Source organism: Mastigoproctus giganteus, chromosome 4 (genome assembly GCF_048544385.1).
Source record: "Mastigoproctus giganteus isolate SK-2022 chromosome 4, ASM4854438v1, whole genome shotgun sequence".
NCBI classification, from domain to species: domain Eukaryota; kingdom Metazoa; phylum Arthropoda; class Arachnida; order Uropygi; family Thelyphonidae; genus Mastigoproctus; species Mastigoproctus giganteus.
In genome coordinates, this window is record NC_143578.1 from 240,355,727 (window position 1) to 240,372,921 (window position 17,195).

Below are 17,195 nucleotides of genomic sequence, written 5' to 3' on the forward strand. Positions count from 1 at the left end.
GGGGTCAATTTTTGCACCACAATTCTTTTGAAGTCCAATATCGCACAATGACATAGCTCACTACCGCTCTGTTGAATCTTTCTGTGATTTGTACACACTTTTTGATGCTTAAGCAATTAGATTTTTTTTACCAGAAAAAAAAGGATGCTAATTACAAACACTGCATTTTCAAATAGTAACTGCATTGGCACAAAGCTTCATAATGAAACTTGTATTTATTACTTACAAGATGAATAAATTTCAAACACACAAGAACAAACTAACAAGTTTATTCAAAAAATTATGAAATTTCATTTCACAGATTCCCCACATGATTTTTTAAATTTCTTCAGAGAAGGAACGGCTCCTTTACTGTGTGCGATACTGATCGAACAGATAATCTGGAATGTGACTAGTCATAGCCTAAAACAGAAAAGTTTAGAGTTAACAAAATCAACACAGTTTTTACCTTGAATAAAATATCATTAGCATTGGTTCTAATTCAAGCAGTAATAATTTATGTTAACAAATTAAAACTTCCTTATGTAATATTACCACTGGACCAGCCATTCCCATACATTGGCATAAAATGCACAATCAAATTTGAACTGTGGTACTGAAAATTCTGCTCACAATAATTCGATATATATGTATCACAATGAATATGTAAATGCTTCTGGCCTCAGCCATCAAGAAAATAAATGAAAAATTTCATTTTATATAAAATGAAATACGACACTATACCTATTTGCATTCCTAAAATTTAGGAATTATACATTATTAACACCCTTTCTTACATTTTTAATGGAATGCTAAAATTATATGTGAGCTGAACCAAAGTACAAAAGTCATGATATTATATATCCTTGTCCAAACAATAAAGACATCATGGATATCTTTATTTCTGTGGATGCTACTAAAAGTTAATCATGGATGCTACTAAAAGTTTCATACCTATTAAGAAATATTGTTCAAGGTTTAGGCTTAAATGATTATCAAATGAACTAATGAGACTTGTAACAGAGAAGAAAAATGCATGGGATGCATATAAATTATCAAGCGACTCAGAAGCCTATGGCCGATATAAGCTAGTCTGTAATCAGGTCACAAAGGTGGTTAGGCAGGTGAAGGCAGATTACGAGAAATCTTTGGCAAAAGATGCTAAGAAAAAGCAAGGATTTCTTTACTTATATAAACTCTAAAAGGAAGGGGATGAATCTGATTGGTCCACTTGACATCGATGGTTTGACTGTTGATGATCCTGCTCAGACAGCAAACAAACTGAATGAGTATTTTACATCTACATTCACATGTGAGGAATTATTAAGGTTTGAAAATGGCAGAAGGTTATCAAATTGTAGCAGGGTACTTAATGATTTTGTAATAACTGAGAGCAAAGTGGAGGAGAAATTGTTGAAGTTAAACATAAGAAAAGCGCCTGGGGTGGAAGGGATCTATCCAGTTATATTAAAGGAGGCAGCAAAGTAACTAAGCAAACCCTTAGCCATAATACCTTAGCCATTGATGATCCTGCTCAGACAGCAAACAAACTGAATGAGTATTTTACATCTACATTCACATGTGAGGAATTATTAAGGTTTGAAAATGGCAGAAGGTTATCAAATTGTAGCAGGGTACTTAATGATTTTGTAATAACTGAGAGCAAAGTGGAGGAGAAATTGTTGAAGTTAAACATAAGAAAAGCGCCTGGGGTGGAAGGGATCTATCCAGTTATATTAAAGGAGGCAGCAAAGTAACTAAGCAAACCCTTAGCCATAATTATGAGAGCATCCTTGGACTCAGAAGAGGTTCCCGCGGACTGGAGATGTGCAAATGTATCCCCCAATTCACAAAGGGGGATCGAAGGGTGACACGAGTAATTACAGACCAGTTAGTTTAACATAATTATTTTACACCAGGTAAAATAATGGAGTCACTGGTTAAAGATGCATTGCAGGATCATCTAGACAAGACTGCAGCAATAATTCAGACACAGCATGGGTTTGTTAAGGGAAAATCTTGTCTGACAAATTTGATTGGTTATTATGTGGTTACAAAGGAACTGGATGCAAAAAATAATTTTTATATCATATATTTGGATTTCAGGAAAGCTTTTGACACTGTTGCACATGGAAGACTATTGTACAAATTGGAGCAGAATGGTATTAAGGGTAAGTTGCTACAATGGATAAAAGGATGGTTAAGTGGGAGAAGACAGAAGGTGGTAATCAATGGGTGCTGCTCTTCGTGGACTAATGTTATTAGTGGAGTCCCACAGGGTTCGGTGTTGGGTCCACTGTTGTTTTGTATATTTATCAATGATATTGATGAAGGTATATCAGGCTTAGTGTCAAAGTTTGCAGATGATAAAAAGGTTGGCAGGGTTGGTAATGGCAGTGTGCTACTGCAACAGGATCTAGATAATTTGGGCAGATGGGCTAAGAAGTGGCAACTGAAGTTTAACCTTGACAAATGCAAAGTACTGCATATGGGTAGATGCAAAGTACTGCATATTGGTAACCCGAGAGAAAAGTACCAACTGTGTGGTACTACACTTAAGGTGGTAGAAAATGAAAAAGACCTCGGAGTAATTGTACAGTCAGATATGAAGTTTTCTGAGCAATGCAGACAGGCTATCAGGGCAGGTCATGGGGGTTTTGTCAATGATATATAGGAATTTTGCTAGCAAGGAAAAGGAGGTGATTGTCCCTTTGTATAAGGCAATGGTCAGGCCACGCCTTGAATACTGCGTACAGGTCTGGAGGCCTCATTTTAGGAAGGATGTCAATTTGCTTGAGCGTGTACAGAGAAGGGCAACAAGATTGGTGAGGGGAATGAAGGGATCCTCTTACCAAGAGAGGCTAAAGTTCTGAAAATTGCAGTGGCTGGAGACTAGGCACCTGTGTGGTGATCTGATTGAGGTGTATAAGGCCTTGAATGGGTTGAGCACGCTGAATTATGATGGGATCCTTCCACTTGTTCAGATTACGAACCTAAGGGGGCATAAATTCAAATTAAGAATAGATGTGCAGAAATTTGCCTTTAGCCAGCAGGTGGTTAATTGCTGGAACAAACTTCCATCTGTCGTGGAAGTTGATAGGTTGAATAAATTTAAGGAGGAACTGGACAGGCATTTGGAGGGAATGGTGTAATTTTTTTTTTTTTTTTTTTTGGCTGATGCTGCATAAGCTCATACACTTGCTTTCTTGCATCACATGCCACTACTACTACTATCAGGATTCAATAAAGACAAAGACATCAGGATTCAAATCTTTCTTAAAACTCCATTTGACAATATTATAACATGAGCAATAGTAGGATACATGGCCATTTAAATGTGGGGGGAGAGATATTCATATGTGAATGATATAGATCCAAGTCTTAAGATGTTCATGTGTATTTATGATAAACAAATAAGTTGTAGCTATTTATCATAGAGCATTATACTTCCCTAACTGAATTGTTCAGATTCTCAGAGTTCTGAATTGATCTAAATGGTTCCAGAAATATAATTATATCTATGGAACCCTTTACACCACTAGAAAAGTTGCATGTCATTATCAGTACCAAATCTGTGTCTCACCTGCAATCTTTTGGACTTATATCGTAAAGGACAACAATTGTAGAGTTATATGCCTTACCTTCCTTGGAAGCTGTCCGTACTGTACAAAAGCTTCTAAATAAGCCAGAATGTTGACTGCTTCTTGAGGAAGTTCTGCCTTTCCACCATCACTAAACAAAGAAAATGCAATTTTTTACTAACTATCAATCTAATGAAGTTTTTAAAAACTACGTAACACTATGGGTATTATAATTTTTAAACAACTTTATTTTCTGCAATTAACTCTAGAGACTATAGTAGTATCAATTTAACAAAAATACAAGGGGGAGATTTTGAAAAAATTTTAGTCCAATATAGATAAAGGTTTTCATGAAAGACAATATTGCCAATCTGTGCTGTGATGTCTTGTGTGTTCACAGAAAATTTCAGGTTTGTAACTATATTTTTCATCTTTACAGAGGGCACTGAAGTGTGGAAAGCGAATGAATATGGTGACTGTTGAAAGAATTATGCACCATGCACTCATTGAGTGCATGGTGCATAATTCATTGACTCAATGAGTGAATGAATAATTCAATCATTCATGCACTCATTGAGTGCATGGTGCACCTTCATTTAAAGGGAATGTTGCTGAAAGCAATTCATGAAGACATGTAGTAAACAGGGAAATCTTGTCCTTTCTACACCAAGATCATAAGGTGTGTTGCAGAATTTAAGCACAGATGGGACAGTGTTAAAGAAGCACACTGCAGTGGGAGGCTATTGCTGTGTTGACACCTGCAAGTGTGGATGCTATTCATGACCTGATCATGCAAGACTGCAGAATAACATCAAACCATACAGAATAACATTCATCTCCCATGAGTGAGCTCACAATATTGTGGTGAATGTTTCAGGAAAAAAGGTTTCTTCAAGGTGGGTCCCCAGATCATAAACAGGAGAGAGAGAGAGAGAGAGAGTGAGTGAAGTGCTGACATGAGATTTTGCAGAATTCTAAAGATAATGAAGCTTAGTTTCAGGGGGGGGGTGACATTAGCATTAGCATTAGCATTAGTAGAGGCATTTGATGCAAGAAAGCAAGCTTATGTAGCATCAGCCAAAAAAAAAAACCACTTCCACTTCACCCCCCTGTTCGTTCAAAATACATGTCCAGCTGAGCCTTAAACTTATTTAGGCTATCAACCTCCACCACAAGGGATGGAAGTCTGTTCCACCAACCAACCACCCGCTGGCTAAAGGCAAATTTCCGCACGTCTATCCTACATCTGTCTTTCCTCAATTTGAATTTATGCCCTCTCAGGTGATTTTTCTGAGCTAGAGGAAGAATCCCATCAGCATTGAGCATGCTTAAACCATTCAAGGCTTTATACACCTCTATCAGATCACCTCGCTGGTGCCTAGTCTCCAGACACTGTAATTTGCAAAACTTAAGCCTTTCTTCGTAAGAGCACCCCTTTGTTCCATTCACTAATCTTGTTGCCCTTCTCTGTACTCGTTCCAGCAGCTCTACATCCTTCTTGAAATGAGGCCTCCAGACCTGTATACAGTACTCTAGGTGTGGCCTGACCATCGCCTTATACAATGGAATAATCACCTCCTTATCCCTGCTGGAAAAATTCCTGTATATCATTGACAATACTCCATGAGCTACTCTTGCAGCCCGTCTGCACTGCTCAGAGAACTTCATATCTGCCTGCACAACCACCCCCAAGTCCCTTTCATTCTCTACCACTGTCAGTGTTGTACCACAGAGTTGATACGTTGCTCTGGGGTTGCTGTTTCCCATGTGTAGTACTTTACATTTGTCAATGTTAAACTTCATTTGCCACCTCTCAGCCCATCTGCTCAACCTTTCCAGATCCTGTTGCAGCAGCATAGTGTCAGTAGTGTCCTTGACAACCCTGCCAACCTTTGTATCGTCTGCAAACTTGGACATTAAGCCCGATATACCATCATCAATATCATTTATAAATACAGAAAACAATAATGGACCCAACACTGAGCCCTGAGGGACTCCACTAATAACATCAGTCCACGATGAGCAGTGTCCATTGATTACCACTCTCTGTCTTCTCCCCCTCAACCACCCCTTTATCCATAGCAGCAATTTGCCTCCAATGTCACATTGCTCCAATTTGTGTAGCAGTCTTCCATGTGCAACAGTATCAAAAGCCTTTCTAAGATCCAAGTATATAATATCAAAGTTATTCCCTGCATCCAGTTCTTTTGTGACTGCATCATAGTATCCAATCAAGTTGGTCAGGCAAGACTTCCCCTTAACAAAACCATGCTGTGTCTGAGCTATAACTGAAGTCTTGTCTAAATGATCCTGCAATGCTTCTTTAACCAGTGCCTCCATTAATTTTCCTGGAACAGAAGTTAAGCTCACAGGTCTATAATTACTTGTGTCAGCCTTTGATCCTCCTTTGTGAATTGGGGTCACATTTGCACATTTCCAGTCTATGGGTACCTCCCCTGAGTCCAAGGAAGCTCTCATAATTATGGCTAAGGGTTTGCTTACTTCCTTTGCTGCCTCCTTTAATATAACTGGATAGATCCCATCCACCCCGGGTGCCTTTCTTGTGTTTATCTTCAACAGTTTCTCCTCCACTTTACTCCCAGTTATTTCAAGATTCTGTAGCTTACTGCTAGAGTTGAATACACCTCTGGCATTCCCCTCGCTGAATACCTCCTCATGTGTGAATGTCGATGCAAAATATTCATTTAGTTTGTTAGCTACCTGAGCAGGATCATCAACACTTGACCCATCAATATCAAGTGGACCAATCTGATTCATCCCCTTCCTTCTAGAGTTTACATAAGTAAAGAACTCTTTGCTGTTTTTCTTTGCATCCCTTGCCAAAGATTTCTCGTAATCTGCCTTCGCCTGCCTAACCTCCTTTGTAACTTGGTTGCATATCAACTTGTATCTATCATAGGCTTCTGTGTCATGTGTTAATTTGTATGTATCCCATGCATTTTTCTTCTCTGCCATATGCCTCATTAGTTCATCTGACATCCATTTTGGCCTAAACCTTGAACAATATTTCTTAGTTGGTATGTAAAGCCTAGTAGCTTCCAAGATAAGTTATTTGAATGCTTCCCATTTTGAATTTGCTGTTGGTAACATCATCAGTTGGTCCCACTGTATAGAATTTAAATACTGTCTCAGTCCATCGTAGTCGCCTTTACGGAAGCAATAACCCTTCCCTTTACCCCTAATGGTAGTTACCTCTTTGAGTAAATCCCACTTCAGCACACTGTGATCACTGCCACCTAGTGGTTCATTTATCTGCAGATTCTTAATGCATGAAGAATCACTGCTGATAATCAAATCAAGAGTATTACTCCCTCTAGTTGCCTCCCGAACATGCTGATGTAGAAAACAATCATCCAATAAATCCACAAAAGCCCTGCTAGTGTGTGAGTAACCAGCCCCCAAAATCCAGTCAATATCTGGGAAATTAAAATCTCCCATTATAAGACACTCTGATTTACTGGCCCACTCTATTTCCCTGTACAGTTCCTTATTATACTCATCAGAGTCGTTAGGCCTATAGCACACTCCTACTCTCAATTTTGATCTCCCAATGTTTATGTCACACCAAACTGACTCCACACTGCACTGTCCAGCGATGTCGACTGGCTTCACTTCCTTGGTTTTTATGTGTTTCTTAACTAATAGCATAACACCTCCCCCCTTCCTATCCTGTCTATCCTTTCTGTAGACGTTGTACTCCCCAAATTGCAATTCCGCATCCCTTATATCTGTGTGACACCACGTCTCTGATATCCCAACAATATCTGCCTTCGATGTTTTGAGCAATACCTCAAATTCATCAAATTTATTTACTAAACTCCTAGCATTGGTGTACACGAAAGTATACCTGCACCTGTTTCTATTCTTAGCTACCCTAACACAACCCATGTGTTTACTTGTATCGCAATGACTCCCAGCAGTCTCTGAAATATCCTGCATCTTGTTTTTCAGGCTTCTGCCCATTCTAATAGAAGCAGTGCAAGAATCTCTTTCACCTCTGCCAGTGGCTACTGTCAATCTATTGGTCTTTGTCTCCCCCCAAGCTAGCAGTTTTCCGACCCACCTAACACTGCCTCGATAGCATCAGCAAATATTCTTGCACCCTTTCTATTTAAGTGTATCCCATCCCTGTAGAAGCAATCTCTCCTGTTAACAAGTACAGTCCAGGCTGAAAAAAATTCTACCCCTTGAGCCTTGCACAATCTTTCCAGGGCCGAATTGATCGACAAGGCTCTCATCATATACTCCCTCCTATCGTGTCTGGGCAGAATTGCAGACACTTTCAAATTCAACCCTAATTCTCGGCTTTTGTTCAACAGTGACCTGTACTTGTTAAGTAATTCTGCCGGTCTCCTACTCTTAATATTATTAGTGCCAACGTGTACAACTATATCACCTTTTGTGCCCTTAAAAGATGATATTCGCTCTACAACGTCATCAACCTTTGCCCCTGGCAGACATACCCTGGTCCTGTTCCACCTATCTTTTTTACAAAGCATGTTCCCCGTTTCCCTGACAATAGAGTCACCAACAACTACTAGTTCCTTCGGGACCAGCGCATTCTGCCTTGGGGGTTGTCTCTGTGTCACGCGATGCCCAAGTGCAAGCTCTGGCGTTGATGTGGGCAGCTGAGAGCTTGATGGGCCCCTCAATTTAGTTTCTTCGAGGGCATCCACCCTGTCCTTCAAGCTCTCATATAGGCCCATAAGAACGCCGAGTTTTTGCCTGATATCGATACACTCCTTGCATCGCGCACACACAAAGACATCCCCCTTGGCAGTATCATGTCCCGTACCCGATTGCTCTGCAAACATCAAGCAAACAGTGCATTTTATAAGGCTGTGAGTCAGAGGACAACTGCCCCCCTCAGTTCTGCTCTGAGCCACAGCACTTCCATTAGCTTGAGCCTTTTGCTTTGCTGCTCTGGTCTGAGTCATGATTCTATTAATTTATTAATTAATTATGTTATGTTATTAATTATATTACGTTTGTAATCTAAGTCGTTATATGTATTTATTTAAACGTACAATTTAACTGCTAACGAAGTTCAACTAACGCTATCTAGTACGGTATATAACCTACGGTATCACAATGGCGGGAAAGTTAATAACGGTAGCGGTAGTTACGAACACGTGGAAACCCTTACCGATACTTTTACAAGGCCGAGTAAAGAATAAATACACCAAATTAATCAAAAAATCACAAAATAATGTTATACTACTAAATTTAAATCAAAAGTTTTAGAAAAACAATAATTTCAAATCAATAAATAAGAAAAATCCACTTAGCGGCTTGGAACACGACCGTCACTAGTAGCCAATCAATAGAGACATGTCACTGGACAAAACATGGATGCACCACTTTGACCCTGAAACAAAAGAACAATCAAAACAGTGGAAGCATCCCTCTTCTCTCCCTCCTAAAAAGGTTAAAGTGCAGAAGTTGGATGGGAAAATCATGGTTAATTTCCTGGAACAAGGTACCACTAGCAATGCTGAGTATTATTCTAACTTACTGAGACATTTTCATGAGGAATTGAAGTGCAAGAGACATGGGAAATTGGCCAAAAGAGTCATCTTGCATTAAGACAATGCACCAGCGCATACAGCATTTGTGACTCAGGAAACACTGTGACTGTGGATTCGAGCTACTCCGGCATCCACCATACTCACCAGATTTGGCTCCATTGGACTATTTCCAAATTTCGAAAGGGACATTAAAAGACAGAAATTGACAGTGACAATGCTGTATGGATGCAATCAACAATTGGAATGAGTCAAAATCTTCTGAATTCTATTTGAATGGGTACAAAAGCTAGTGGATTGTGCCAGGAAGTTTGATTTGGGGGGGGGGGGTTAGATTTTCACAACTTTCCAGCATTCCTCCTATGAGAGGTTAGAAATCTTTAAACTGCCCCCTGTATAAATAATTCATAAAACAATTCCCCAAATCTTTTTCAAAAGTTCTGCAAGTATTATAAAAATCTTAAAGCAATTAAAAAAATAGTTTTGTAATTTATAAATAGATAATTTTATTGTGTATACAAGGGGCATTTGAAAAGTATGTGGCCTGCATATGAAGAGTTTATTTGAGGAGTCTGGTAAAAAGTTACTTTTCAGCATAGTTCATTTTGGAGTCCATGCACTTTTGCAAATGATGATGCAATATGTTGATTCCAGCAGTGAAGAACAATTTCTCTTAGGCCTACAGGAATGCATTCGTTCGTTGTTTGGTTTTTAGGAGCATTATCAACCAAGGCCATATTGCTCCGGGAATATGCGGTGGTTATTTCCTGACCTTTCCGCATCCTCCGTATTTGGTGGTGACAGGCTTGAACCCTGGTCTAATCAAGAAGCATGTGCTACGCACTGCTGCTCCTTCCCACCTGGCTACAGAGGCGCCCAGGAATGCATTCAATAGCAGAAATGATGTCATTGCCAGTTGATGCCAGCCAGGTATTTTTTTTTCAAATTAGGAAATGGGTTAAAGTCCAACAGTGCTAAGATCTAGTGAATATGAGGAATGCTCCAAGATTTCAAAGCCGCACTCATGCAGTGCAGCCAAGGCAACAACAGACTTTGAGTAGGCACACTATCTTCACAGAACAAGACACCTTTGATGAGTTTTCTTCTGCATTTGTCTTTGATGTTTTCATGCAAATGCCTCACACGGTTTGTGTAATATGCTCATATGACTGTCTGTCCTTTCTGAAAGTAAATCTTCATCAGCATCCCAAAAACACATGCCATTACCTTTCCACTAAAAGGAACTGAGTTGGCTTTCTTTGGAGGGGGAGAAGAGCTGTGTTTCCACTGTTTGGGGTGCTTCTTTGTCTCTAGCTGAAACTGATGAAACAACATATCATCCATAGTCACAAACCTTGCAAAGAAATTTGCTGGATCTGCTTGAAAATTAATCAACCATTCATTTGACTTGACAACTCTTGTGCATTTTTGATCTGCTGTCAACAACTGTGAAACCTATTATGCTGACACTGTTTTCATAGCAAGAACCTCTATTATTATGTGCTACATATGTTTAGATGAGATGCCCAAGACACTAACAATGTGCCAAACTGTCATTGTCTATCACTCGTCACCAGATCAAGCAGACTGTCAACAACTTCTGGAGTGACAGACATTGCAGTCTTCCACAGCATTGGGTCCCATCCTCATTTAAATTCTGCTGCCCACTTCTTAACCATGGAATAGGAAAGGGCATCCCTCTCCAATTTTGTTATCATATCCTTATGAATTGCCTTTGGCATTAGTCCTAAATATTGGCTGATTGCATGGTGACTGATTTTATCCATCTTTCCTTATTCACACAACTTTGTCAACTTCAAGACCTGTAATAAAAAAAAAAAAAAAAAAAAATCCATTTAAAATGATATACATTAAGTACAGAAATTTTTAACACTGTACCACTACCCTTTCATACCGAGACCAAGAACTTTTTGACTCCCCCACTGCTTGGGCAAAATAATATTTCAAACAAATACTTCCAAGTAATATAAAAATTAAAATGGCACCATTACTATCATTTCAATGAACAATGAATGACTGAATTAGCCTTTCTAGTGATGTGATTTTTATTGATAAATTAAAAATATATATATAACATATATACATCCTATAGTTTTAAAACAATAAATTATGATGAAGGTAATGATTAAAACCGCTTAATTTTTTAGAACCATCACATAGTTTAAAAAATATATATTTTGATGTAAATCTGCTGCTAAACTTGAAGAGAGAATGGGGAAAATTATAGAAGCCAATTCAGAAGAGCAGTACCCATGGAAGTATCTGTAGGAAAGGCATGCAGCAGAAACAGAACATCTATGGGACAGAGTGGAGAGACTTTGTAAGAGATGGGTATTAATTAACCTAACTACCCTCATTTGAATGGAGTCTAGAAGCCTGAATAAGGTTTTGGATGCATCACTCCAGATGTAAGACCAATATTCCATGGTAGAGCAGGTTTGTACAGAGTGAGGATTTGTTTAGAAGAGAACTAATGCCATGAGCAAAAGAGAAAACATACTGTGATTTTAGTGTTTTGCACCAACCTTGCGTAGAAGTAGAAATAAAAACACCAGGGAAACTAAACTTTTGATAACTGTATTTATAATAAATCAAATACCCGCATCTACAATAAATTTAACTTTAAAATAAACTCTACATATAAATTATTAAAATCTGCTACATTACAATCAATACAATGCATAAAATATAGATTAAAACGATAAAAACCCGTAGCTTTCAAAGGCTCAGCCTTCTTCTTCAGCGGTAAATCCTGCTATGCAGTACAACTTTAAATATCAGCAGGCTAACGGTACTCCTCACGTGTTTCCATTCTCGTGTGCTTCGTTCTCTCGCGTTGTGGAACTGGAAGTGGCTCGAGTGGAAGCCACACGGAATCGTTCATCCCTTTTGAGGATAGCGGTCTCAAAGATGGGATGAATCCGCGTACCTCTATCCCTATTTATGTTAATGGTAGAACAAATCCGCAAACTCTCGAGCCACTTACGGTCCCAGAACTTATGCGCCCGATCGGTGATGATAGCATCGCCCGGAGAGATCTGGTGTTGTTTCTCCCAAAAATGCTCGGCCACGGCGGACTTGCCATATTCCGCATTTCTTATCGCCTTAGTGTGTTCCCCCAGACGATCTTTAAGACGGCATTTCGTTTCCCCTACATAACACTCCCCACAATCCGGGCATCTAATGCTATATACGACCCCACTAGTGTTCTCTTTTTCAATGGGGTCTTTAACCTGAGACACGATTGTGCGCAGCCTCCGTCCTGGAAGCTGCACACACCGCGTCTGGTACTTTCTCAGTATTCTAGCTATATGATCAGTCAAACCCGGATAGTAGGGAATGTATGCAGTGGCTATCGGTGTAAATGGCTCGCCTCTCCTCTGATTTCCTTTAACATATTTCTCTATAATCCTCCGGGGGTAACCACATTTTGCAAGATCCGTCGCGACCCGTTCATACTCTAATTTTCTATCATCGGAGGCACTGCAATGTGATTTTGCTCTCTCAACTAAAGCTCTTACCACACTGTTCCTATGATGGTTGGATTGGGCTGAGCTGTAATGCGAATACTGCCCTTTACACATGGGCTTCCTATATACCCTAGTCCTCAGCTGTCGACCTTCTCTACAGACCAACACATCTAGGAACGGCAAAACTCCTCCTTCTTCCACCTCCGATGTAAATTGTATGAATGGGGAGAAGCCATTTAAGCTGTTCAGCACTTGATCCTCACTCCCCTTTTGAATGATTGAAAACGTATCATCCACATACCTTTTCCAGGGGCGCATAGGGAGAACACTAGCATTAAAAATTCTGGCCTCGAGCTCCTCCATAGCTAAATTAGCTATAATTGCGCTGATGGGGGAGCCCATGGCTGCACCATTAACCTGTTTATACATAGTATTACCAAACACCATAGTGGTACTTGAGAGGCATAACTCTATTCCTTTCTCAATATCCTCTAGCTTTAGCTGTGTTCTAGTACTTAGGGTGGTGTCCCTCTGTAATGCCAAGCGTGCACACCACACCCCATGATCAATCGGAATACATGTAAATAGCGATTTCACGTCGAAAGAAATCATGATCTCATTTTCCTCTATGGGTTGTCTTCTAATAAACTGCACAAAGTCTTTACTATCTTTAATACTGTATTCTGAAAGTCCCACTAGTGGGGATAATAATTTGGCTAAGAAACCAGAAAGTGCATAGGTTGGACTGCCTATAAATGAGACTATGGGTCTAAGCGGCACATCTACTTTGTGAATTTTAGGCAAGCCATAAAATCTTGGCATTTGGCTACCTGTAGCGCGCAACGACCAATACTGTTCCTTAGAAATTTTGTTGGACTTAAGCCAACCCTGTACCATACCGTTCACTTGGCGTTCCAGACTAAGAAGAGGACTTTTCTGAATAACTTTATAAGTCATCTGATCTTCCAATAAACACAACGCTTTACTTCTATATGCTTCCTTATCAAGAACCACAGTTGCTCTACCCTTGTCCGCGGGTAGGACTACGATGCTATCATCCTGTTTAAGGCTTCTTAGCGCAACTCTTTGCTTCACATTAAGATTGGAGGGGGCATCCTTAGCTTGACTCAGGATCGCTGCTACTTTTACTCGAACTTCATTAGCTGTAGCTTCGGGAAGTCTGCTTATAGCCCTTTCCACGCCCATAGCTACTTCTGCAACGGGTAATCTGGGCGGCACCATGGCAAATTCCGGTCCTAAATTTAGAACCTCCAACTGCTCCTTAGTTAATTGTTTATTGCTCATATTCACCACAAAATTCTTGGCGGTGCTATCACTACTGCCCCTAGGCTTGGTTCGTTCTTTAAGCTTGTCAAACTTCCCCATTTGTCTCCGTCTATAACTGTCCGAAATTCGTTTTGCTTTAGCTGTTACTACACTAACCACTCCTGCTAAGTGTATCGGAGACAACTTATCACTTAACTTACCCAAGCACTGCCTTTTACCTCTCCTAATGTGGTATAAATCATTATGTAATTTTCCGATCCATATGTTAAGGATCTTCCTTTGATACCACTTGGTAATGTTAAACACTCGTTCATCCTCAAAGGGTAGCTTTGTTTGAAAGCCTCGTGGAATGAGATTATGCGTCTTGCATCGATGGGCAAACCTCAAGTGCTGTTCATGTTTCGCCTCCCTAACACTATGCCTCTGAAATTCTCTAACGCACTGCACAATTGGACGGCCATAACATCGAAACAATTCTTCAAACAGGCCTCTGAGGTTGGGTATATCCATACTGTGATTTTAGTGTTTTGCACCAACCTTGCGTAGAAGTAGAAATAAAAACACCAGGGAAACTAAACTTTTGATAACTGTATTTATAATAAATCAAATACCCGCATCTACAATAAATTTAACTTTAAAATAAACTCTACATATAAATTATTAAAATCTGCTACATTACAATCAATACAATGCATAAAATATAGATTAAAACGATAAAAACCCGTAGCTTTCAAAGGCTCAGCCTTCTTCTTCAGCGGTAAATCCTGCTATGCAGTACAACTTTAAATATCAGCAGGCTAACGGTACTCCTCACGTGTTTCCATTCTCGTGTGCTTCGTTCTCTCGCGTTGTGGAACTGGAAGTGGCTCGAGTGGAAGCCACACGGAATCGTTCATCCCTTTTGAGGATAGCGGTCTCAAAGATGGGATGAATCCGCGTACCTCTATCCCTATTTATGTTAATGGTAGAACAAATCCGCAAACTCTCGAGCCACTTACGGTCCCAGAACTTATGCGCCCGATCGGTGATGATAGCATCGCCCGGAGAGATCTGGTGTTGTTTCTCCCAAAAATGCTCGGCCACGGCGGACTTGCCATATTCCGCATTTCTTATCGCCTTAGTGTGTTCCCCCAGACGATCTTTAAGACGGCGTTTCGTTTCCCCTACATAACACTCCCCACAATCCGGGCATCTAATGCTATATACGACCCCACTAGTGTTCTCTTTTTCAATGGGGTCTTTAACCTGAGACACGATTGTGCGCAGCCTCCGTCCTGGAAGCTGCACACACCGCGTCTGGTACTTTCTCAGTATTCTAGCTATATGATCAGTCAAACCCGGATAGTAGGGAATGTATGCAGTGGCTATCGGTGTAAATGGCTCGCCTCTCCTCTGATTTCCTTTAACATATTTCTCTATAATCCTCCGGGGGTAACCACATTTTGCAAGATCCGTCGCGACCCGTTCATACTCTAATTTTCTATCATCGGAGGCACTGCAATGTGATTTTGCTCTCTCAACTAAAGCTCTTACCACACTGTTCCTATGATGGTTGGATTGGGCTGAGCTGTAATGCGAATACTGCCCTTTACACATGGGCTTCCTATATACCCTAGTCCTCAGCTGTCGACCTTCTCTACAGACCAACACATCTAGGAACGGCAAAACTCCTCCTTCTTCCACCTCCGATGTAAATTGTATGAATGGGGAGAAGCCATTTAAGCTGTTCAGCACTTGATCCTCACTCCCCTTTTGAATGATTGAAAACGTATCATCCACATACCTTTTCCAGGGGCACATAGGGAGAACACTAGCATTAAAAATTCTGGCCTCGAGCTCCTCCATAGCTAAATTAGCTATAATTGCGCTGATGGGGGAGCCCATGGCTGCACCATTAACCTGTTTATACATAGTATTACCAAACACCATAGTGGTACTTGAGAGGCATAACTCTATTCCTTTCTCAATATCCTCTAGCTTTAGCTGTGTTCTAGTACTTAGGGTGGTGTCCCTCTGTAATGCCAAGCGTGCACACCACACCCCATGATCAATCGGAATACATGTAAATAGCGATTTCACGTCGAAAGAAATCATGATCTCATTTTCCTCTATGGGTTGTCTTCTAATAAACTGCACAAAGTCTTTACTATCTTTAATACTGTATTCTGAAAGTCCCACTAGTGGGGATAATAATTTGGCTAAGAAACCAGAAAGTGCATAGGTTGGACTGCCTATAAATGAGACTATGGGTCTAAGCGGCACATCTACTTTGTGAATAGTCTTTCAGAAAAGTCCTCTTCTTAGTCTGGAACGCCAAGTGAACGGTATGGTTCAGGGTTGGCTTAAGTCCAACAAAATTTCTAAGGAACAGTATTGGTCGTTGCGCGCTACAGGTAGCCAAATGCCAAGATTTTATGGCTTGCCTAAAATTCACAAAGTAGATGTGCCGCTTAGACCCATAGTCTCATTTATAGGCAGTCCAACCTATGCACTTTCTGGTTTCTTAGCCAAATTATTATCCCCACTAGTGGGACTTTCAGAATACAGTATTAAAGATAGTAAAGACTTTGTGCAGTTTATTAGAAGACAACCCATAGAGGAAAATGAGATCATGATTTCTTTCGACGTGAAATCGCTATTTACATGTATTCCGATTGATCATGGGGTGTGGTGTGCACGCTTGGCATTACAGAGGGACACCACCCTAAGTACTAGAACACAGCTAAAGCTAGAGGATATTGAGAAAGGAATAGAGTTATGCCTCTCAAGTACCACTATGGTGTTTGGTAATACTATGTATAAACAGGTTAATGGTGCAGCCATGGGCTCCCCCATCAGCGCAATTATAGCTAATTTAGCTATGGAGGAGCTCGAGGCCAGAATTTTTAATGCTAGTGTTCTCCCTATGCGCCCCTGGAAAAGGTATGTGGATGATACGTTTTCAATCATTCAAAAGGGGAGTGAGGATCAAGTGCTGAACAGCTTAAATGGCTTCTCCCCATTCATACAATTTACATCGGAGGTGGAAGAAGGAGGAGTTTTGCCGTTCCTAGATGTGTTGGTCTGTAGAGAAGGTCGACAGCTGAGGACTAGGGTATATAGGAAGCCCATGTGTAAAGGGCAGTATTCGCATTACAGCTCAGCCCAATCCAACCATCATAGGAACAGTGTGGTAAGAGCTTTAGTTGAGAGAGCAAAATCACATTGCAGTGCCTCCGATGATAGAAAATTAGAGTATGAACGGGTCGCGACGGATCTTGCAAAATGTGGTTACCCCCGGAGGATTATAGAGAAATATGTTAAAGGAAATC

The 17,195-nt window shown here is 40.3% G+C and overlaps 1 protein-coding gene across 1 annotated transcript in view; it reads right to left on the reverse strand.

Annotated features, from left to right (window-relative positions):
- Positions 1-304: 304 nt before the first annotated feature.
- Strump (WASH complex subunit strump) overlaps positions 305-17,195 on the reverse strand; it is a 162,182-nt gene continuing 145,291 nt past the window's right edge. The window contains exons 26-27 of the mRNA XM_090372123.1: positions 3,621-3,711; positions 305-402 (exon numbers count right to left, since the gene is read on the reverse strand). Of these exons, the coding sequence (XP_090228249.1) occupies positions 349-402; positions 3,621-3,711 (145 nt within the window). The 3' untranslated portion in view covers positions 305-348. The remainder of the gene's footprint in view (positions 403-3,620; positions 3,712-17,195) is intronic.